Source organism: Ochlerotatus camptorhynchus, unplaced genomic scaffold (genome assembly GCF_037179485.1).
Source record: "Ochlerotatus camptorhynchus isolate MF236.1 unplaced genomic scaffold, CSIRO-AGI_Acam_v1.1 ptg000022l, whole genome shotgun sequence".
NCBI classification, from domain to species: domain Eukaryota; kingdom Metazoa; phylum Arthropoda; class Insecta; order Diptera; family Culicidae; genus Ochlerotatus; species Ochlerotatus camptorhynchus.
In genome coordinates this window covers 422,392-446,470 of record NW_027040514.1, presented here as the reverse complement: position 1 = coordinate 446,470, position 24,079 = coordinate 422,392, and the positions used below count along the sequence as shown (strand labels likewise).

The following is a 24,079-nucleotide window of genomic DNA, read 5'->3' as shown; positions in this document are numbered from 1 at the left end:
TGTTTACGTTTGCGACATTGGCCTTTTAGAAAGAAAAGCAGATATAAGGTTGCATGCTCAGTAAGCATTGATGTTGACGGCGACTCTGCAACTCTTTACCCCTATGGTAAAATATCACAAGCATCTGATAATCTGTGCATGAAATCTAGTGGACTTTATCTTATCTCTTCATTCCACCATGGTACGAGCAAGCCGCCGTCTTTTCACGGGAAGATTGACAGTATCTTATGGGATTTTCATAGGAGTGAAAGGGTAAAGAAATGTTCACTATCTTTCACGGCCAGACTGATGTTTGCTTATGGGATTTTACGGTTTTTACCATAGGAGTAAAGAGTTACAGAGTGAACGAAAAGGCGAATTGTCAATTGTCAATATAATGCGCAATGAGTGTAAAGAGTTGAGGCCCAGAGAATTTATCGTCTCTTTTGTTCATCCGCTGTTTAAACGGTTGACAGAGTTTGCTGTTTACAGCTCATTTGATAATGCGGCCATTCTTTTTTCGACTAGCGACAGGGGGCTTTTCAAAGGATATTTTTACTAGTATTTTCTAGTCGATCAGAAGTCAATCCAGAGCGTTGTTAAACAGTAATTTACCTTTTTACAGATGCAATATTTCTACGTCTCTTCAACCTGATTACGGATATCAGGTCAATGTAATGCTCAAAATTCGAAGATTTTGCTGCTGCTCTCTGGACTTAAACATGTATGCACTTGACTCCAAATTTGCACAGTCGTATTTTTTCTCAAACGAAACCTTATGAATTCAAAGATTGATGTAATTGGTCGTTCAATACAAATCACCTACTTTGTTGCAAATCACTTGATAACATTTGTTTCGAAGTTTCTAGAATTAAATAGGAGAATATATAAGCGGAGAACAAGCAAAACCAAAAAAGAAAATCATGCTACCAAAAACCAATCTCAAGTCGGATCTCATCACCGGTATTGCGAGGAAGCATTTGCCCAGAAACCGTTTGCCGTCGGAGTTGGCCGATTCAAGCATGAAACCCAACAACTTTAAATCGGAAGTTGTGGCTACCGAAGCTGCTTGCATATAAATGGTACTTTGCTTGAGAAGCGTTTCGGAAATTCAACTGGAACTTTGTTTGTCACCTGCTGGCTCCAGAATTCGGCACGGACAGTATCGTTTCGTAGCTCTTCATCGAAGTGGTTCACGCTTATGTTAAAGAAGTAACTCAACCGAATCCTACACATCTTCAAAGCTGGCAATAGCTGATTTTTTCTTCTAAAGGGTGATACGGTCAAAATTTGGTCAAGGGAAAACGCGTGTAAATCGGTGAAATCGTTTATTTAAAAAATCAAATTAAATTTCTTTTTCAAGTTCAATTAGTATAAAATTCAGGAAAAATATTCAGTTAGGCTTCCGCTTTTCCAAATCCGAATTGCCGGGCCTTACGCTTGACCCCTGCCATCAGATTTTGTACAGCCACCTTGTCCACCTTCTTCGCCGCAGAAAGCCAGTTTGCCTTGAACTGCTGCTCGCCCTTAGCAGTTTTTTTGGTCTTCTTTAGGTTCCGCTTGACAATAGCCCAGTATTTCTCAATTGGGCGGAGCTCTGGCGTGTTAGGAGGGTTCTTGTCCTTGGGAACCACCTGCACGTTGTTGGCGGCGTACCACTCCATGGCCTTTTTACCGTAATGGCAAGATGCCAAATCCGGCCAAAACAGTACGGAACAACCGTGTTTCTTCAGGAAAGGCAGCAGACGTTTATTCAAACACTCTTTCACGTAAATTTCTTGGTTGACAGTCCCAGAAGCTATGAAAATGCTGCTTTTTAAGCCACAGATACAGATGGCTTGCCAAACCAGATATTTCTTTGCGAACTTTGACAGTTTCATGTGCTTGAAAACATCTGCTACCTTTCCCCTTCCTTTTGCCGTATAAAACTCCTGTCCCGGAAGCTGCTTGTAGTCGGCTTTGACGTAGGTTTCGTCGTCCATTACCACGCAGTCAAACTTCGTCAGCATCGTCGTGTACAGCCTCCGGGATCGCGCTTTGGCCGTCGTATTTTGTTTATCATCGCGATTTGGAGTCACTACCTTCTTGTAAGTCGATAGTCCGGCTCGTTTTTTGGCTCGATGCACGGTTGTAGACGATACACCCAGCTTATTTGCGGCATCTCGGAGAGAGAGGTTAGGGTTTCGCTTGAAACTACCGGCAACTCTCTTTGTCGTCTCAGCAGCTTCCGGTTTTCGATTTCCCCCCGATTCAGACTTCCTGGCTGTCGACAAACGTTCCCCCAAACACTTTAATTACATTTGTAACGGTTGATTTGGCAACTTTTAGCGATTTTGCCAACTTTGCGTGCGAGTAGCTCGGATTATCGCGATGCGCGAGCAAAATTTTGATACGCTGCTCTTCTTGCTTGGACGGCATTTTGACAACTGAAGAGTGAATTCCAAAATCAAAATAGGAGCAACATTCTACACACACACACCTTCAAAATGAGGGGTGTTCAGGTTTTTTAAATGCAAAATTGAAAGAAATACGACGAGTTGATATTGACCAAATTTTAACCGTATCACCCTTTAGAAGGCCTTACTTTGGCGTTGCCATGTCACAACGAGCTTGGCAACCCTCCTAACAACGTTCTGCTTGAGCTGGTGCGAAAGTCCGGCTTGATTCCAAATCTCCACTGCTTCCATAGCCACAACTTGATTGCTTTGTCCGATTGAAAGTTGTTGGGTTTCATGCTTGAATCGAAAGTACTTCATGATGTCCAACTTCGACGGCAAACGGTTTTTGGGCAAAACCTTCCTCGCAATACCGGTGATGAGTTCCGACTTGAGCTTGGTTTTGGTGACAAGGTTTTCCTTTTTTGGTTTTGCTTGCTACGGCAATCAAATGGAAACTAATACATTTTGTGATCCCTCTCCGCTCATATATCCTCCTATTGAATTCTAGAAATTTCGAAACAATTGTTATCAAGTGATTTGCAACAAAGTAGGTGATTTTTATTGAACGATTTCAATGATAGTTTAATTTGCTGGTGGATATACTGCAAGTATTGAAATTGTGAACTTTTTTTTCCACAGTAAATCACTAATAACTTCTTAACGGCTGCATTTGATTGATAATAGCGATATGTTTGATACCCTTTTTTGATGATTGAATGCACTAATGTACCAAAAAACATCATTTTAGAGAATTTGAAAAATTGTAACTAACAAATTGGACACAGAACATGCCGTAGCAATTTTTTCTCTTATAGTTTTGACCCTTGGAAATCTGCGAAAAATATAAAAGGGTGAGGTTTCACTGAAATTTAAAGAACTAAAAATATTTATTGGAAAATAGCTATGTAAAATGGACTTTTTTCAAAAATCTCGTCGGGGCGACCTATAAACAACATTTCCCAGAGTTGCCGCCATACAAAAGTTTGTTTGTAACGCACCTTAGCTATCATTTGGAGGGAGAGCCTCCTGGTTTTCAGACATAGTGCAATTTTGGGACACCCTACTCTGCAGCGTAGATCAAGGCGTTTCCGGTGTAATCTTTCAAGATAGTGAATTTTGTGAAATACGGGGGTTTCATTTATATAGAGATGTCAAAAATTGAGCTTTCAAATACTCCGATACTACCGATACGGTCAAAAAAGTATTCGTTTTACCGTAACGCAGTTGTTCAAAAAAAAAGTCACTAGAAGTTAACACAAAATTGTGGGTTGCCGAACCTTGTAGACAAAATATCTTAGTTGGTGGTGCAACCAGATTTACTTATAATATCTCCGTGCGTCTCTGATTGAAAGCAAGCAGTAGATATATTCCAAGGTGGGAACGGTAAAAGCGAAAGTCGAAAGTGAAATATGACATTGACGAAATTAAAATCACTCTAGTCTAAATGAAGAAAGATTTCACAATATCTACTATACTTGTATCTTTTATTGTTTCAAGTTATCAACGTTTTAGTGTTCGATACAAATACAAAACTAACCAACGATTAATTTCTTGAAACATACTATTGTGAAGGGTATCATTGATGTCTCTGAACCTGGGGCCTCTTTCTAATTGGAGGCCCTGGCTTTAGCCCACCATCGCCCTACCGTTGATACGGCACTGGCAGGAAACATTTTGCTTTGCTGTTGTGGTTTTGAAGATTTTCTGCAATAAGGTAGAGAGCGATGCGAGTAGATGGATTTAGATGCAAGAGATTAAAAAAGATCTTTCGTAGACAGATGCGCTACCGTGAGATTTTTCAATCATCTTAAAATTGAAATTTAGACGTTTCGCACCCCTAGGAATACTCCTATGAAATCCTGTGGAATTATTCTCCGAATTTTCATTGAATTCATTCCTGAATTTCCTTCCCAAGGAAAATGATAAAGGAACACCTCCAGGTACGATCGAAAGTTCCAACGCTGCCCTGCGACGTGAAATTATTTTTGCGCAACCAACTAAACGTTGAAGCGGAGCAATTCCAACCCTTGCCGGATCGGATGATGCAAGCACCTCAAATACTCATCAACCACAATCCGTTGTGGTACATGCAACAGATTTGTTTGCAGAAAGCACTAAACAATAGTGGCAAAATGCGAAGATTGTCAATAAGCGGAGGTCGAATATGACTGATTGCGCTCAGCAAATGCTAATTTTTTTGTCATTAAACATCAATACCCCGTTCACATTACAGCGTTTATCACGTGATATACGCTGTCTTGCAATGAGCTCTCATACATCTAGTTTTCACTGGAAATCATATGTATGAGTGCTCATTGCAAGACAGCCTATATTACGTGATATAGGCTGTAATGTGAACGAGGTATAACATTAAACTGTTAACAACAAAAAAATCAATTTCATATCACATGTTTAATTTACCTTCTTGTTAATAGTAGTCTGGCGCCACGTAGTGAGTTAATTCTCAACTAAACCGTTGATTGATGCACAGGTCTCATTCGATTAAAATACTTTGCTAAATAAAGGAAACTTCTATTTGGTATCGATCCTGAATTATCACTAGAACTTTGTGTGTACTCTGGCGCCACGTAGTGAGTTTATTATCAACTAAACTTCACTACTGAACGGGTGCCATCCGTTTGAACAACTTTGCTTCAGATAGAAACTTTATATATGGTCTTGATCCTGAGTTACCACTAGATGAACTTTATTTATACTATTGCGTCGTCTATTAAGTAAATTTTCAACTAAATTTCTTAAACGGGTCTCATAAATTTGAACATTGCTGAAATCAGAATCTTTCTATCGTATATCGATCCTGAGTTAATAATAGAACAAGGTTTTTATCCTCTAGCGTCACCTAGAGAATCAATTCTTGACTAAACTACTCACTACCAGTCGGATACTGTTTTCTTCACTTCTAGGAAGAAGAAAAGTAGATCATCAAATACAACCAAAACCCGGACCAATTTGAATGAAATTCCCATGATTTTCCGGCATTTTTTTTCCAAAACGCGTGTTCCTCAGTACAGTAGCGCGCTCTCTAAAAGGTTAAGTTACCCGATTCACGTACATCTGTGCTCGCCTCAAAGAACTTCTTAGTTAGGAAATAATGATAAGTCCACCAACTTTATTGGATAAACTTAGTTTACCCAAATTTGGTACTGTTAGTATCTGCAAATGGAAAGTTAGATTTACATAATTGTCAAACTCAGTGTTCACTCGGCTGTCGACAGAAGCAGACCACTCTCAATGTGTGTCACGCGATCGTCCGTTTACTCGGCAGCAACCATTGTGTGGTCTTCCTTTTTGTTCTTCATCAGCAGTTCTGTCAGTCGATGCGTCGTCGAATTTGCAAAGCAACCGTTTCGTGATGAATGTGTGAGTGCTGACCACGTTTTGCGTCCATTGCTGCAATGGAAGCGCTCTGACCCCCGTTGGCCATACAATGAAAACACTGAAAGCGGCTCCCGTTCTGGCGGAGGAGGCTTATTGGATAGCGGAAGATAAAATGTTTATTGTGTTTTACCTTTTGACTATAGTTTTAAGAAGTATTGTATAGTGAACAAGAATATTCGGCTCTGTAAAGTTGATTCAGTTGAGCCTTGTCAAATAAATTAATAAACAAAAAATAATTGTCAAACTGTACATTCAAGATGCTGGATTTCCGATATGCCACTTTATGCAATTAATTGGGCTACATTTTCCCGAGGGGGCCGACACATCTAAATCTCTATTCTAGATGCTCAACAAATCTCACACTATCGAATCAATTTTCGAAAAATCTTCTTTCATTTCTTGCATCTACTTCCATCGCGCATCATTTTTTTTTTGCAAGAATCGTCATCAATCTTCTTTCTATCTACTCAGCGTGCGGAGATAGAGTTGCCCCCTCGCATTTGCCATAAAGAACATTTTCCGTGAATCTTTGGGATAGCGGCCAAAAACTGCCACGATGCAAATATCCAAACTATTGATATATTAATTTTAATGGTAGGTGGATTAATGAGGGTTTTTGGGTCGATTCTGCCCACTATGCGCTGATTTGACACAAATTTTCTGGTAGATAAGGGCCATTCACAAATGACGTAGTATTTTTACAGACAGGCCATGTGAGTGTGTGTGTGCGTGTTTTTTTTGGCAAGGAGGAAACCTTTAAAAACGCCATCGTGCCACCGCTTGACGATTGGGCGCACAATCGCGGTGACACGGTGTGTGGGATTCTTACCGCACTAAAACCTCCTTGGACGCCTTGCCCTTTTCCTCCGGAACCACTTGTCGTATTACTTCGGAGCGGGCCGTGTATTACGCACCTCACTTTACCTCAGCTAACTGGCGCTTCCACTTCGCTGATCGTGTCTTCAATTTGTGAACCATTTAGCTCCCAGCGTCACGTTCTACTCGGTTAACCCCGGTGGTGAATTTAGTCTACTCTGACGGAGAGTTCTCCCGGCTTCGGTTTTCACTTAGCACTTGTGTGAGTACATTACTACTTTCTAGTTGGTCTTCTCGTTGGTCTTTTCGCTGCAGTGCTGACATGATCTGCGTTACTGCTCTGCTGACGGCGTTAAAGGTGCCCTCCTCTCGACACATTTCTTCGACGACATTCTCCGTGCTAAGGGCGAGCATCTCCTCTCGCACAGCATCAAATCTAGGACATTCGAAGACCACGTGCTCTGGTGATTCTTCCACATTCCCACACTCCGGACAGAAGGGTGACGTTGTGTGTCCGAACCGATGCAGGTACTTCCTGAAGCAGCCATGACCAGACAGGAACAGCGTTAAGTGGAAGTTGACTTCTCCATGCTTCCTGTTCACCCAGGCCGAAAGAATCGGTATTAGCCTGTGTGTCCATCTACCGTTCTCTGCTGCATCCCACTCTTGCTGCCACTTAGCCGTTGACACCGTTCTCACCATTTTTCGTACTCCTCTTGTATCGCTCGTCATATAGCACTCCGCCAAGGTGATGCCGATTGGGATCATACCGGCGATAACGCATACTGCCTCCATCCAAATGGTTCTGTACGCACTCACGACTCGCATAGCCATGAGCCGGAACATACTGCTCAATTTCCTTTGTTTTCAGCGCTTCAATCCAGGCTGGACCTCCGTACTGACCAACATCACTTCTGTTTTGTGGTGGGCTATCTGCAGCTTCGCTCCTTGCATCCAGTTACCAATCGTATCTATCGCCTCGGCCGCCAGCATTTTCACTTCTTCCAGCGTCTCGCCGGTTACCGTCAAGACTACATCGTGCGCAAAGCCAACGATCTCAACACATTTGGGCAGCTTGAGCGTCAGCACGCCATTGTACATTCCATTCCACAGCGTGGGACCTAGAATGGAGCCTTGTGGAACTCCCGTCGTGATTCTAAGCGATTTCTGCCCCGTGTCTCTCAACAATGTCGCATTTTTGGCCATTGTGGACAGCTTTAGTCCGGGAGTTACAAGGTGATAGCTCTATTGCAGATCCAGCAACCCATTTCAGAATGTCTGGAGAGTCACGCCCATTCCGAGGTTACTTTCACTTACCATAAGCCCCGGATGTATGTATTAGCTTTATCAATTGGATATTAGAATTACACACACACACCCTTCCAGTTTCAAAATGTTCTTTTGAATCTTGGCACGTATTTAGTTTATGTTTTTACCCTTCTTACAAAGAAGGGTATAGATATCACTTGAAAAACCGACTATCGATCCGAGGCCCGGAGGGCCGAGTGTCATACACCATTCGACTCAGCTCGAAGAGATCGGAACATGTCTGTGTGTGTATGTGTGTATGTGTGTATGTTTTTTTTTTTTTTTTTTTTATAGTAAGGTTTAGGAAAGCTTCAAGAAGCCTGGCCTGTAGTGAAGGTGGCACGGTGTGGTATCCACTAGTTGCCTAGTGCAGCTCCACTAAAACCCATTCCTTACTCTCTCCTCTGCCTGGATCCCCCCGGGACCACTGTGAAGCGACTACTTCGGGGGGTGGCTGTGCTCATGCACTTGTCGTACTCTCAGCGCTAGCTGGCGTTGCTAGATCGCTGCTCTTCTCTCCATTTACGCTGCAGCTCTGACATAATCTGTGTGACTGCCCTGCTGACGGCATTCCAAGAGTCCTCCTCTCGACACATTTCATCGACGACATTCTCCACGTTAAGGACGGGCATCTCCGTTCGCACTGCCTCGAACCTTGGACAGTCAAAGACCACATGCTCCGGCGTTTCATCGACGTTGCCACACTCCGGACAGAGGGGTGACGCTGCGTGTCCGAACCGATGCAGGTATTTCCTGAAGCAGCCGTGGCCAGACAGGAACTGCGTTAGGTGGAAATTGACTTCTCCGTGTTTTCTGTTCACCCAGGTCGAAAGAATCGGTATTAGTCTATGTGTCCATCTACCGTTCTCCGTCGTGTTCCACTCCTGTTGCCACTTAGCCAATGACTCCACTCTCACAACTTTCCGTACTCTTCCGGCTTCTCTTTGCCTGTAGCACTCACTGTCCTCCGCCAGGGTGATGCCGATAGGGATCATACCGGCGATAACGCATACTGCTTCCGACGAGATGGTTCTGTACGCACTCACGACTCGCATGGCCATGAGCCGGAACGTACTGCTCAGTTTCCTTTGGTTCTGCTTCGTTTCCAGCGCTGGAACCCAGGCTGGACCTCCATATCTCAGTATCGATGATGACACGCTGGCCAGAAGACGCCTCTTGCTACTGCTGGGACCAGCGTTGTTCGGCATGATTCTAGCTATCGCGTTGATGGTCTTCGAAGCCTTCTCACAGGCATATTCGACGTGGCTGTTGAAGTTTAGCCGGTCATCGATCATCACTCCCAGGTATTTTAACACACGCTTCGAGGCTATGGTGTGCTCCCCGACGGTGATTTCCGCCCGCTGTACCGCTTTACAGTTACTGACCAATAACACTTCCGTTTTGTGGTGGGCTATTTGCAGCTTCGCTCCTTTCATCCAGTTACCAATCATGTCGATTGCCTCGGTTGACAACACTTCCACCTCTTCCAGCGTCTCGCCTGTTACCGTCAAGACGACGTCGTCCGCAAAGCCAACGATCTCAACTCCTTTGGGCAGTTTCAGCGTTAGCACGCCGTTGTACATCCCGTTCCAGAGCGTTGGACCAAGGATGGAGCCTTGTGGAACTTCCGCTGTGATCCTAATCGATCTCTGTCCCATGTCTGTCTCGTAGACCAGAACCCGGTTCTGGAAATAACTCCTCAGGATCCTGCACAGGTAGTCAGGGACCCTCATTCTATGCAGTGCTTCGGCGATGGCCTCCCAGCTGGCGCTGTTGAACGCATTCTTGACGTCGATCGTTATGACGGCGCAATATCGATCTCCTCTCCGCTTCTGTTTGGACGCCTTTTCAGCTCTCTCGACCACTGTCCGAATTGCATCCACCGTCGATCTCCCTTTCCGGAATCCGAACTGCCTCTCCGACAATCCGTGCTCACTCTCCGTGTATTTCGTCAGCCTGTTTAGGATGATCCTCTCCAAGAGTTTTCCGAGTGTATCCAGCAGGCATATAGGCCTGTATGATGCTGGATCCCCCGGCGGTTTTCCTGGTTTCGGCAGCAACACTAGCTTCTGTATCTTCCACCTGTCAGGGAAGTGACCCTCGTTCAGGCATTTCTGCAGCACCATCCTGAACATGTCCGGGGATGACTGGATCGCCGCTTTCAACGCTACGTTGGGGATTCCATCCGGACCGGGAGCTTTCTTCACCTTCAATCCTTTCGCCACTACTACGAGCTCCTCGTTGGTGATTTCGACGTTATCTCCCTCTCTTTCTCCGTACGGTGTAGGTGGCCAGGTTGTTGGGTCGTGCTTCGGGAAAAGTCCTTCCACGATGACTTTCAGCTTCTCTGGGCACATTTCAGCGGGCATCGTTGGACCTCTGATCTTCGCCATCACGACTCGGTATGCGTCGCCCCAGGGGTTGGCATCAGCGTCTTGACACAGCTCCTTAAAACAGTTCGTGTGTGTATGTTTGTATGTGTGTATGTGTGTATGTGTGTGTGTATGTAACGAAATGAATGCGCTCACGTTTCTCAGCAACCGCTCAACCGATTTGGACAAGCTCGGCGCCAAATGATAGGTCTTGGGGTCCCATTGAACGCTATTGAACGGTTTTGGAATCGGTGAACCGGTTCCGGAGCTATGGCCGGAATAAGATCCGGTGAATATGGGCCTTCACGCTGGATTTAACGGAAAACGTATCAAAACCATCATGCGACACATCAAATTACTACAGAATTCAAAAATAAGATCAATGCAAGTCGTGTTAAGTGTTCCAGACCACATTGGACACACTTGGACATGTTCCGGGTACCCCGGGGAAGTTGCTTGAATATGAATTGAATTAAAACCCATTAAATCACATTAAAATACGATGATAAGGTGATTGGTAGCCTCACCAAATAGACTACACCCGGATATATTCCGGGTACCCCCAGGCAGTGGCGTAGCGTCACTGGATGACACGGGGGTGGGGGGCTTGGTCACTGATAATGACAATAAAATAAATAAACTTGAATAAGTAAGAAGGGTATGATCACACCATAGGTGGATAAATTCGGGTTTTTTTTAAATTGTATACATTATTTGGACTGGTCTCACCATGTTAAGCAATACTTCCTTCGACGAACACAAATGTTCTTGCATTGCCATGGTCATCTGGGAGGAGGTTCGCTTCTAGTGCTTTCCTCATGAACCTTTTGCGGCCACCAGCTACCACCCGTCCAGTCTAAGGCGTATCCAGCGAGGCATCTTTCATATTGCTCGCATTCTCCGACACCGGCGAGAGACCAGCAGCCGAGCACTTTTGCATGCGGAAAACTTGCTGATTCACAGCCACGTCGGCCACCGAATCACCACCAAAACCTCGCGATGGACACATTATCAGCACATTCCTGGGCTAATTCACCAACCGGACCGGGTTCAAACTCGCCCACGGTGACGAATCTCTCAATAGAACAGAACTACACGCCGAAAGTGTGGCATCCGAACTCGGAGAACCGGGCTCGCGGGAGGCAATGAAAACCGACACCGAACAATGGAACTGAAGATGCGTCTTAGATTTTGGAGGTTAGATTCAAGGTCAACCGAGTCCCTCAAGATTATGAACACTTGAAAATAAATTTCAGCACACAAATTAACAAATTTAAAGTAAACAATGTTAAAATCGCTGACGGAAAATACGCAGCAAAAGAAAAACACGTTAGTTTTCAAGTGCGGTCTACTGCGATCGTTCAGAAGTTGCGACCGGCCATGTATAGCCAAATATAGTACGAGAAGGATCTAAAACTTGCCGAAAATATGCTATGCCATTTATGGATGTTCCCTAAAGGGCCACCAACATTAGATTCGTTTGCGTTGCGTTGACGTAAATTTGACAGTTAGACAATAGATTTAGCTGTCACTTTGCCGGATCGCGTTCGATCCGAATCTAATGTGGGTGGCCCTTAACTGCTTCTACTTGGGCTGTCACTCACTAAGCCTACACTCAACATGAAAACACCCTAACGGGAGGCAAACTATGGACCCTATTATGTAAGTCAATTTGAGCGTCACTTTTGGTCACTGGTCTATTTTGGTATTACAGAAGTAATACCAAATTACACCAGTTACCAGACGTGACGCTCGCCTCGACTTACATAATGGGGCCCAATGACTGTGTAATCGATAGCCTAGTTGTCATAACTCTTAAGAGATCTGTAGCATGTTATGTAAAGAAGTTTGTGTTTAAACAAACAACACTGATACTAACCACTTCTATTAATCTCTGTTTCTTTCTTTTCTCTCTCCCCCAACAGGCCTTGGAAATCTGAGGCTCTCATTGTTGGCCATATAGACAATGACCGAAGACTCCGATTCGATATCTGAGGAAGAACGTAGTTTGTTCCGTCCTTTCACCCGTGAATCATTAGCAGCCATTGAGAGACGCATCGCAGATGCAGAAGCAAAACAGCGCGAACTGGAAAAGAAGCGAGCCGAGGGGGAGGTAAGCCGCATTTTTTCCCACTCCTACTTCATCCGAGTGTTACAAAAAAATGATGCTATGTAACTACTAGAAAAACGAGTGCTGCTGCTTTATACGCTTTCTCCCTCTCTTTCTCTCTTTATGTGACTCATTTTGCCTTTCCTGACAAGGAAAATTAAAATATAAATATTTCCCGTTTTCTGAACCACCCACCCCCCTCCCACCTTTGTATCTAGCCTCCGCAACACACAGCTTTCTGCTTTTATGTAATTTTAGACCGCCCTTTCCTTTTATCTTTATCTCTCTCTCTCTATCTGTGGTATTTCCCGCTATTCAGTGCTTGAAGCTCAGTAAAAAAAATGCTCTAAAAATTGCCATCATTCCCAAGAGAAAACAACAAAACTTTCGCCCTGTCTCATCTCTTAATCCCTTCAAACTCATTTCTTTTCATCGCGTTCCATTAGAAGCTCTTCATCGGCGAACGGTTTTCATTCTCATTATTCCTGTGTAAAATAAGAATTATAGCCTTCCATCGTTGTGTTGTTTCTCAAAAACTCGCTCCTTCCGCTCATTTTAAATCATTAAATTTTCCGTTAAATCCATATCTCAGAACCTACCTGTCACATTCGTCGATGTCCTCCCCTATCACTTATGTCAAATTTTTTTATTTTTTTCTCGTTTTAAGTTTCATTACAATTGTTTACTGAGTGAAAAAAAAAAGATGCTTTAGTTGTACATATTTCGATGGTATTTTCCACAAAGCGTACCTTCTGTAAACTAACCGAACCGCTTTTTCGTCAATCAGTCGTTGTTTACGTGTTTTAGGTTTCCTTTATTTTTTTTTCTGTTTAAAACTGAGATAACGCTCGAAATCTGTCATTTTTTCAAGCCCTTTGGGAAAGTGTGTCAAATCAAGGTTACTCTCTTTTCTTTCGTTTGTTCTGGAATGATTGATGCAAAATGCGAGTTTTGGTTGGATTTCTTTGAGATTTCATCTCGTCGTTGTTACCGTTCTTGTTACTGAATTGGATTTTCGTTTTTGGTTCATGAAATTTTACGATAATCGCACAATTGTTTCCGTTAGAGTTTCCTTTTGTTTGCTCTGAAAAATGTTCTATCTCATGCAAAAGCAAAGCATAGTCGTGATTGGCCAATTAGAATCTTTTGAATAGTTGCTAGCGTGCAAGTGTTTCAAAAAGAGTCTGTTCAAAATTCTGTGGGATGGATCATTAGTTTCATCAGATTGGTATTTTCCTTTCGTTTGTTTGGATCGCAATTCCTCCACCAGGTCGTCGTCTAGTTCTCCAACCATCCGTCAGCTCATAAAAAAAAATCAGCGAATTCGCTCCCACATCGTCATCCCTCGCTAAAGAATCGACCAACAATCTCTAACCCCCAAAAATTCAGAAAACCAATCGGATTGAACAATCAATGCCTTGCAGCCGCCATACTCACATTTATACACCTTTGACTGAACAGTCGTTAGATCTCAAGCTCGATTCGCCATTATCTAGTTTTGTGCTATCAAACACATACCGTAACACGCCCACACTCACACTGATTCACATAAAAATAATCACATTTTTTACTTGAATGAAGTAACAGCCAACTAGATCGTTAGACGCTGAATCGCCTAGTGAACCATCACCAGTTTGTTTGTTTGTCAACAAAAAGAAAAAAAAAAAAGACAATTGAATGCTCCATGCGGAAAATGCCAGAAAGCTGCATAGATGCGCCATTTTCATAGCAACCCTCATTAGAGCTAAAACCAAATTTGACCCCAATTTGAGTGCTAAAAATTTCCCAAATTGAACCCCAAAGCGCGAGAAAAGCTCATTTTGCTAAGAAGAAAATAATAATAACAACAAACAATCAGTTATAGTGAACTATGTTCAAACCTAGAATCTCACCGCAACCACAAAAACACCAAGTTTTACCAGCTAACTAGATTCCATACTTTTTTTCCCCCATCAACTTGCGTTTTGCGTTTGTGCGTTTGTTTTCCTTTACATATAGTAAACAATATCAACAGCAACAACAATAACAACAAACAACAACAGATCGGTGTCAATTGTTGTTTTTGTGTGTCTGGTACCACCACCAATTTAGCTAAGCCATTTTTGCCAAAATACCTTATATTATCAACTAGCGCCTAAGCTCATACTATTTAGCAAATCAACCACCAAAAACAAAAAAAAAAAACTAACCAAACGCAGCAAAACTAACATCAACATGTAATATACATATTTTCAGACTGGTTTTGGTCGGAAGAAAAAGAAAAAAGAAGTAAGATTCCTATTTCCAACTTTTATCATCCATTTCTTTTAGTATTCCCAGTTTTTCTTTTATCTTTTGTCGAGTCAAATCAGTATGTTTCTTCAATTTACGAACCACCAAAGCGCATTCATCCGTAACCGTTTTGATAGAACTACACCTATTTTTTCGGTTGTGATTGCGTTTTTTTCTTTTTTTCTTTTTTGTCGAAGTTTGATCATCACTTGTATTAGTTTGTTTAGGTTAGCGAAAATAAGACAATGTGGTCGCAGGTTTTTGTTTTGGTCACGATTCCGATCACCGAAAACCATTTGCAAGTTTTTCGTTTTGTTTTTATTTTTAGAATCCATAGAATGTCACTGTGTTCAGAAATGAGGAATGAGAATGTTTAGATAAACAATCGTTCATTTGCAAAGTTAGGAAGTGACTTTATTGGGTTCCTTTAAGTTCAGGAGAAACAGTATTGAATACGAGTAATGAACTGTCATTTTCACGTATTTCTTTAAAAAATCAACGCCCAAGTTCATCTAGTTCTCTCTTTCTGTGGTCATAATTCAATTATTTTTCTTTTTGCTAAGTTTTAACTAAGGCTTCCCCTGTCTAGTAACTGATTTGCTACTTCACTTCATTTATGCATTACATTACATCAATCATCATACTACTATTTTACAACTAGCAGGTGGAAAATGCCTCCACTAATTTTGTAAACCAAAAACTTACGCGAATCAGAGTTCCCCCACGTAAACAAACAACACTATCGAATAGGGTAATTCCAGTAATTATCGGGTGGATTTCGTTCCAATTAGAAACTGCAAGGAAGCGCTCTAGAAGCTTTGCTTATAAAATTAGTGAAAGCATTTTCGGTTGTTGGTCGTGATTTGTCAGAACATTACAAAAAGATGTCACTTGATCACCGGATGACATCAGGCACTCATTCCAGAGAGAGTTCCCGTCTCTTTCAAAACGAAGGCACTCATTAGTATTGTGTAAACAGGCATCTTCTGACTGGAACAAGATAGATGCATTGTATTTCATCCATCAACACCAACACGTTTCCGGTGAACAATACCTTTCTTAATCGCTGGTACGCAAACGAAACTACCCTCGAATATGTTTAAATAAGCAAAGTCAAAAATACGCATTTAACGGTCGAATTATTTGTTTCCGAGTGTCGCGCATAGTCAATTAGAGTCTGTGTCGAGGGGAGCGGCTCTATCTAAGATGCAGGACAAATATTTTGCTTTGCTGTTGTGAGATGCGCGCACACTTATTAGATAGAAGGAATATTGATGAATATTTTGAAGATTTCGTGAAAAAAGGTGAAGAGAGATGCGAGTAGATGGATTTAGATGCAAGAGATGAAAAAAGATTTTTCGTAGATTGAATCGTTATCGTGAGATTTGTTGACCCTTTCTAATCGATACACTCCTCGCAACAGGAAAATCCACGAACCCCTCATTTTATCTGTCAAACTTGGGATACGTCAATCGATTTGCGTGAGACCAACAGGCTAGTCTAGTAGTGAGCCAATTTAAAATCGTTAGTTTCCACCGATTGGTGCCCTGCTTGTCACAACAGATAGCACTGCCTACTGAGTAGTTCCACGCTAAAAGATGAATCGAAAAAACTCGACCTTCCTCGATTTGTATGACACATTGCATAATTGTGTGTTATGGAGAATGATTCACATTTTTTCTAAATCTCGACCATTTTGGATCTTGTAAAATTTCTAAAATGGCGTTTTTTATATTTTCAATAAATTGTAGCACGGCAACGGCTATTATGATTGAAATGATGTCTGTGACAAAGTTGTAGAGAAAACTTATGTTTTTCTGGGAAAAATATTCACAGAAATGTTAAAACCCTAAATATCTAAGAGGTAATCTGCACACTTAGAAATAACTAATTTTACACGTGATGGAATCCATCGTTGACATAAAAGATGATACGTAAACAAACATGTCATGTAATTTTAGGTGCTCCGAGCAGTGCTGCACAATTTCGACAATACACGGTGATATTCAAAATTCTGCTTTGGTCACTCGTTTGAGCTAACATTCATCGTCAAGGCAAACCATGTCAATTATCAGTGGCATTTTTGTCAGTGACGAACATGTGCTGATTTGTTTATTAGCTAAATTTAAAATGAAATTAAATGGCTTGAGGAAAACAATTACATGGACCCATTAAAGTGAACAAGCATCTACGTCCTGAACAGCTTGGATAACAATAATGTTACTCAGAATGCAAGAAATTACCCTTTCTGTTATCAGGTGAGTCTTTGTCATTGACGAAAAAATGAATGAGATTTTGACAAAGATTTTTTTGAGGATCAAGTCTATCATTGACTATGTGAAAAACAATTGTGTCAATATCGCGCAAAAGTCTGTCAATGACAATGACAAATCTCAGCACTGGCTCCGAGACTGAAAACTTCGTTGCTCGACGAAAATTGCGTTAGATTAAGCTAAATTTTGCGTCTGTTAAGACTCAAATTTATGTCAAAATTGACGCTCGTATATGTCACTCTCAGAGCACCTAAATTTACATGAAGTTTTCTAAGTGTGCGCACACTGTGCCGAAACATAGTAGGGCACACTATTTGGCACGTTAGGACACACGTTTACAAGTAGGACACAAACAATACAACAATATAAAATGGTAGCACTGTCTAGTGTTGACGTTTTGCCAATCGTTGCTAAGGTTAACTTCTTTGTTTACTCCATTGGGCTTCACAATGGGTTCGAGGATCGTTCCTCGCCACTTTTCGAAAAATTCAAAGGAAAAGTTCTGTAAGTATTGTCTGCATCATGAATTTCTTCAAAACCAACAAAAGTAAGTTTACCTCATCCGATTCGTGCCGAAAAGTCCAGTGGCTCGTGGTTTGGTCCAGAATAGCTTTTATTCGGGCATAACGCCAACAGAGTTCTTCCACACCATGGTCGGTCGAGACGGTCGATACGGCAGTCAAGACGGCCGAAATGCGTTACCTCCAGCGACGGTTGATCAAGATCGTTCAACTCGACGGTACGGTACGGAATGCGATTGGGGAACAGGGGGGGGAGGAGGTAGGTAACTGTCAAATACGAAAAATCGTCGCTTACCTCGCATAACTGGTTCCATCATGGTTGGTTGATGCAGTGCTGAGTTACATCACAGTACTGACAGCCTTTAGATTGACAAAAGTGATTCCTACGGTTAACAATCAAAACAACTGAGAACCCTCTCTCCGTAAAACTTCTAACCAGTATGACACAACAACCGTGAGATATCGTTGTTTTGCTTTTCTTGTTCATTCGCAATATCACTAACATCTGCCATGTGTTACCATCATATCACCGAGGGAATGTAAACATATAAATTGACCGTCATCTCATTTCGAGCATGAATACGGTTATGACGGTCATTTCCCTTCCAAAATCACGGATAAGGCGATAGCTTGATTATTCAGTATAGAGATTTTGCAGCTTTTCTTTTTTCGGATACCGTGACGCTTGAGCTCCAAGAATAAGGATGCAGACAGCACATCGTATCCACATTACCGAAGCCCAAGTATCAAGGAATCCGTAAAAAGAAAAACCAATAAAAAATCCTTGCGTAAACAGGAATTCCCCTCTAAATATTGGAATTTTGGCTAACAATCAAAGCAACCATTGGTATCCATCAACAAATAAAACTTCAAATCGTTACTTTGAACTTGAAGTCCGTAAGGGAACGCAATGTATTTCAATAAATCTTCGCTAAAATGAATAGCGAATTCGTTTATTATTCAGTTCCAACCTGGATCGGGTATCAAGATTGGATCTGCTTGTTTTCGGACAAACGTCAGTTTGATCGTTTGTTTTTAAAACCCAGCTCAGGTTGAGGTTTGCACTGACAAAAAGTTCGGTTTCACACTGATTTGTCGAAGTTCCACCTGTTGGTTCCGTGATGTTCCTTGCAATTTTTCGGAGCAATTCATAAATTTAAGATTTTTCGTTTCACTTGTCACACGAAACGTAATAACATTGAAAAGATATTTATTTTGACAGTAAAATTCTCGTGAACTTGTCAATTGTGAGTTGTGCCAGTTTTTAGATCTATTAAGCATCGTAAACAATGACGCGTACGTAAAAGAGAATTGATATTGCCGATGGATCATAAAAAAAGTGAAAATGGCTTTAAATGGCATGTTGAGAAATTGAATTTTTGAAGATAAACGGATATTTTTTGACATTGTAACGTAATAGCACCCACATATTTATTTGTTACAAGGAAAATGAAAATCCAACGTTTTCTTCAAAATGTTTCGTATGTTCTGAACTCAACAACTTTTAACAAGAACAGGAAAATGTGGGAGCATTATTCTCACTTCCCACTTATAAATGCCCAACAGAGATGATCAGTGAGAGAATGATTTTGCTAATCTCTCCTTGTCATTTAATCTAACAGTCATGGTTGGCTTTTATGAAGACGGTCTAGTGAGGTAGAGTTGTTTCCAAGTGATATGCTAGTTGACCGTCATTTTTTAGATGTGACGGTTATGCGAGGATGACCGTCAAGGTACAATAACCGTTATGATAATGCACAGCACTGGGTTGATGTTTGGAACCAAATTCCCATATGGAAAACCAATGAGCATAAACAGGTGAGGCCCAGTACATTTGTCGTCTCTTTTGTTCTCCGGCCGTTTAAATGGAAGACGGAGTTTGACGTCACACTCCTTCAACCGTTGAAATGAAAAAAACTTGCCATCCCATGAAATCGTAACCATGCTTGGCATACACAGTTTTGCTCACGAACTGCTCATTTGCTAATAACTTTGCACAGAGTTGACGAAACATAGTTCTGTTTGAAGCGGTCGATATAATAGTAACCATTTGGAATCCACTCTGATTTATGATGGTTTTATAATGACAATGAAAAATCCATTTAGTTTAAGTACAGCATTTCAAAGTGTAAACCACTCCTACTTAGTAATTCAGCTTTTTGCTGTTGTAAAAACCTTTTATAGGCTGGCAAGAAAGTCAAAAACTGTCTTGTTTTAAAATAAATTTAAATCAGTTCTCAATCCCTCCTTAAAACTGTTTTGTAATTCAAGCATAAATGTCATTAGCAATTGTTTATTAATGTCTTGATGAAATACTCTATCAACGTGTTCTATCATTATAAAAGCAACCCTAAAACCATTAGGTTTTGCATTAGAGCAAAAAGCATTTATTGTTGCTCTTTAGGCTTTTTAAAGTGCATCATAAACTCCCCGATTACTCTGTTTACAAATTGATTAAAAGGTGGTTCCTCATAATTAATAAAAGCCAAATTTATGACAAGGACATCGAAGGATAGACGAAGTAGGATGAAAAACTCAACTCGATTTCAGCAAAATTTACTTATTTAGAAGAACCAGCATACCATCAACGACTGACCATCTGGCGGAGAAGAGCAAACTGAGCGGGCCCCTCGAATTCATAAAACATTGTCGAATGTTTAAAAAAAAACAGACCAGCCTTCTCCAGATCTTGCGAATAGATGACAACCGACAGCAAACCACTGAAACTCTTAGTTAGCGGAGATTGGCTGGTTTCCGATCCATAGCAGCGATTTAATTCGGCGATAGAATCAACTCTTCGAAAAATTCACCAAGCTTACCTCCCTGCATCGTTGGATGGTGCACTTGTGTAACCATCCGGAAGAAGGGGATCTTTTTCGGGAACGATTGCGCTTCCAGCTGTTCGAAATGCGAAATGTTGTGAAACAGTAACGCAAACTGTCTGAGTAACTGCTTCCAATCTATCGGGAGAAAACCACCTGGAAGAACCCTGGATCCCACAGCGCAACTATCGAAAGATAAACAAACTTTGACGTTTAACTTCTTGCAGGCAACTTTGCCTCCATAAATGCTGCCATAAATCTGAACGGGTTAGGATCAAGCAAAATGGCTTTAGATAAATACAATTCAGCCTGCAAGTTTTCTTCATAAAAGCCATTTTAATTTGTTAAGGAATTCTAAAAAGCAAAACAATTTTTTCACATATGACCCATGAAAATCAATTTTTATGCCACCGCCATGTTACAATTAGTTTGCTTGTTTTTTTACAATCTTCGATTTTCAATCGGTATTGGTAAATTTAGTAATGAGCAAACATTTAAATGCAAAAAACATGAAATTAATCTCGGCCAAGCTCGATCTGAAGAATAACTTTTTTTTTCAATGTTAAATAATTAGTCAAATCGACATTTTACGAGGGCGGACTAATTTTTTTTCGATGTTTTCACGTACAATTCTACGTAAAATTTAATATGGCACTTAAACCTACACCACTTAATGAGATCTACTGTAATAAATTTGGATATTCAACAAGATTTTTATACCATCAGTTTCTATTTTACTTATTTTGATAAGATCGGATTCATTAATCCTTTTCCATCTTGATTGATGCTTTCCTAGTGAATTTAGCATGCGGCTAGAGGAAATGGCTCGGAAAGGGTTTTTATTGTTGCTACATAGCTTTTATTGTAGCTTTCAAATGGTTCTCAATGCGTTCGTCATACAACCTTGAAGAGCTTCGAGAATACACCCTTCAGAACCTTCTCCAGGGTGGGCCAACTACACATATTCTAGTCTTAATGAGGTTTTGGTGGACGCAATAATGACAAAATAGCCTTGACCAGAGTTTTATGAATGTTGTTTTATAGTTGCTTTGTAGTATTTCATAAAACTTAAAATGTTACTTGGGTAGTCAAGTACCTGCTATCACCATCTGTTGAGAGTACTGCCATGACAGTGTACTTAACAGATGGCGGTAGTGTTTTCGTGACGATGTTTAACAGTGAAAAAATAAGCAATTAATTTTGTCTGTGAAATAAGTGTCAAGCGGGGCGAATTCAGCAATACGGTTATGGAAAGATTTAATAGTTTAATGAAATGACAGGAACCAATTTTCCTGATAGATTTGATGATATTATTATTGCCTCTCACCAGGGTTGCTTCGACTCATTTCGATATAAAACAAATGTATTTCGGAATTATGGAATCATTAGAGGCAATACAAATTTTTGAACTTGTATGTTACGAGAAGAGGTTAAAACCTGTCAATCCCGCTTTCAGAGAGTTACAACCAGTGAAGATATGATTCGCGAGCTCGACCTTCTTCGATTTGTATGCCACTTTGCATAATTGTCTGCTATGGGTAACGATTCACATTTTTCTAAACTTCAACCATTTTGGAACTTGTAAAATTTCTAACATGGCGTTTTTTTATATTGTTAAAACCCTAAATTCTAGGGGGTAATCAACTCTGCACACCGTACCGAAACACAGCAGGACACACGTTAGGACACACGTTTACAAGTAGGACACAAAAAATACAACAATATAAAACGGCACCACTGTCTAGTGGTGACGCTTTGCTAATCGTTGCTAAGGCTGACTACTTTGCTTACTTCATTGGGCTTCACAATGGGTTAGAGGATCGTTCCTTGCCATTTTTCGAAATATTCCAAGGAAACATTCTGTAAGTATTGTCTGCATCATGAATTTCGTCAAATCCAACAAAAGTAAGTTTACCTCATCCGATTTGTACCGAAAAGTCCAGCGGCTCGTAGTTTGGTCCATATTAGCTTTTATTCGGGCATCACGCCAACATTGTTCTTCCATACCATAGTCGGTCGAGACGGTCGACATTGGCGTAACTAATGGGGGTGCCATGATGTTTCGAGGTCTTCGTAGAATTAAGAGAGTTATAAAAAATATGGAATTTGGAATAAATTCAGGGATTTTCGTAGAAGTTGAGGAAATTTTGTAAAACTTAAGGGGCTTTGTAAATGTTCAGGAAATGATGCATAATATACAGGATATTATTTTAGACATCCTTCCTTGACAAGAGGAAACATTTAAAAGATCTGCATATAGACGAAGATATTAGTAAAGTTTTCTGGACATTTTTCCAAGACTTTAAGTTGATCAAGTTCTGTGGATCTCCAATTGCTTAAACATATTTTTCAAGACTGTAGTTTGTTCAGGATGTAATGATGAATCTAGATTTTATGGACATGTTGATACATTCTCTATATGGAAGACCCGTGCGTTGGTGATATAGATATAATGTCAACAATTAGCACTCCAGCAACTGAATTCCGGGTATAAACTTCAACGAAGAGATGGAAGGTATATTTACCTAATATGTATAAATTTCTTTCTTTTCTATTAAATGTATGCACGGAATTCAGCTTCAGGATAGTTTGAATGGCTTAGCACATAAAAGCCGAATGTTACACGGTTCGAAAAAGTAGTGTAAATTTCTGTTCAATGTGATGCACATAAATGGAGTGTCAAATATCATATAAAGTTACATTATAAATCGTGTAAAGTTGTAAAGGTGCTCGTTTGCGTTTAATGAAACACAAGTTTACGTGTATGAATGTTTACATCACAATTAAAATTCAGAATTTTTTGCTGAAAATCAAAATTCAGAATCCGATGCATCGAATAAAAAGATGTTCTAAATAAATGGTTTATTGCTTTCTTTTCTCTTCAAATATCAGAATCAGTGTTGGAAAAATATCAAAAAATCAAACCTCACCAGTGCCCAAGATCACGCTTGATTTTCGTAGAGAGAAATCAACAAGCAAACATCTGCGGTTGATTTTGCAAGCTGTGATATCGCAGCTCGGAATATCAAGCTTACAAAACTCACCAACTGGAAATCTCACCAAACTGTGGTGACATTGAGTTTATTGATTTTTGTTTTACACCCGAGCCCAACCGAAACTTCCTTAACGGCTTGCAGCAGTCCCTTCGTGTCTGCCATCGGTGAAGACTAAAAAGAGATAGCAAACTATACTTTCTCTTACCAAGAAAACGATGTGGAACGGAATCATTTCTGTGTCGGGTCAGCTCTCAGCTTGATTTTTGCGCGTTGTGAATAATCTCGCAATATCAAAGGAGCTTGTAAAATCAGTATCAAGCATGATATTCTGTTCCAATATCACGCGTGATATTGAGAGCGTATGAGAGCGGAAAAATATTATTTGATTGATGATTTTGCCAACACTGATCAGAATCATGACATTCGAAATCCGGTATCTTAAAAACCTGATGAAATTAAATTATAACCAGATTTTTCAAAGTTTTTGTCAGATGTCAAGACTTTTCGAAATTTTTAAATATTAATTTTTCTTACTTTTTTATTCCGAAGAATGTTCCTTTCAAAAAATGCTGTAAGTCTCAGAATCTGTATAAGTTTCCTCAGATCTCGAAGTCCAGGACAAAGCTTGTCTTAGCTTAAGCTTTTTTAATCTCTAACATTCATTTTGAACTAAATTTCGTCGAATTTTTTTTCAGGCATATTTATTTTGTGGAGTTTTCAAGAAACTTTTGATAAAGTCAAATATATTATGGAGGGGAAATGTCTCTAATGTTG

At 40.7% G+C, this 24,079-nt stretch overlaps 1 protein-coding gene across 50 annotated transcripts in view; it reads left to right on the top strand.

Moving 5' to 3' along the window:
• The window catches only part of para (paralytic), a 382,611-nt gene that overhangs the window by 114,581 nt on the left and 243,951 nt on the right, over nt 1–24,079 (top strand). For 45 of the 50 annotated variants that reach the window (XM_065226528.1, XM_065226779.1, XM_065226675.1 and 42 more), the window contains 2 exons: nt 12,238–12,425; nt 14,658–14,690. In XM_065226528.1, coding sequence (XP_065082600.1) covers nt 12,279–12,425; nt 14,658–14,690 — 180 coding nt within the window. In that variant the 5' untranslated portion in view covers nt 12,238–12,278. The remainder of the gene's footprint in view (nt 1–12,237; nt 12,426–14,657; nt 14,691–24,079) is intronic. The other 5 variants (XM_065226876.1, XM_065226868.1, XM_065226789.1 and 2 more) reach the window with 1 other exon arrangement.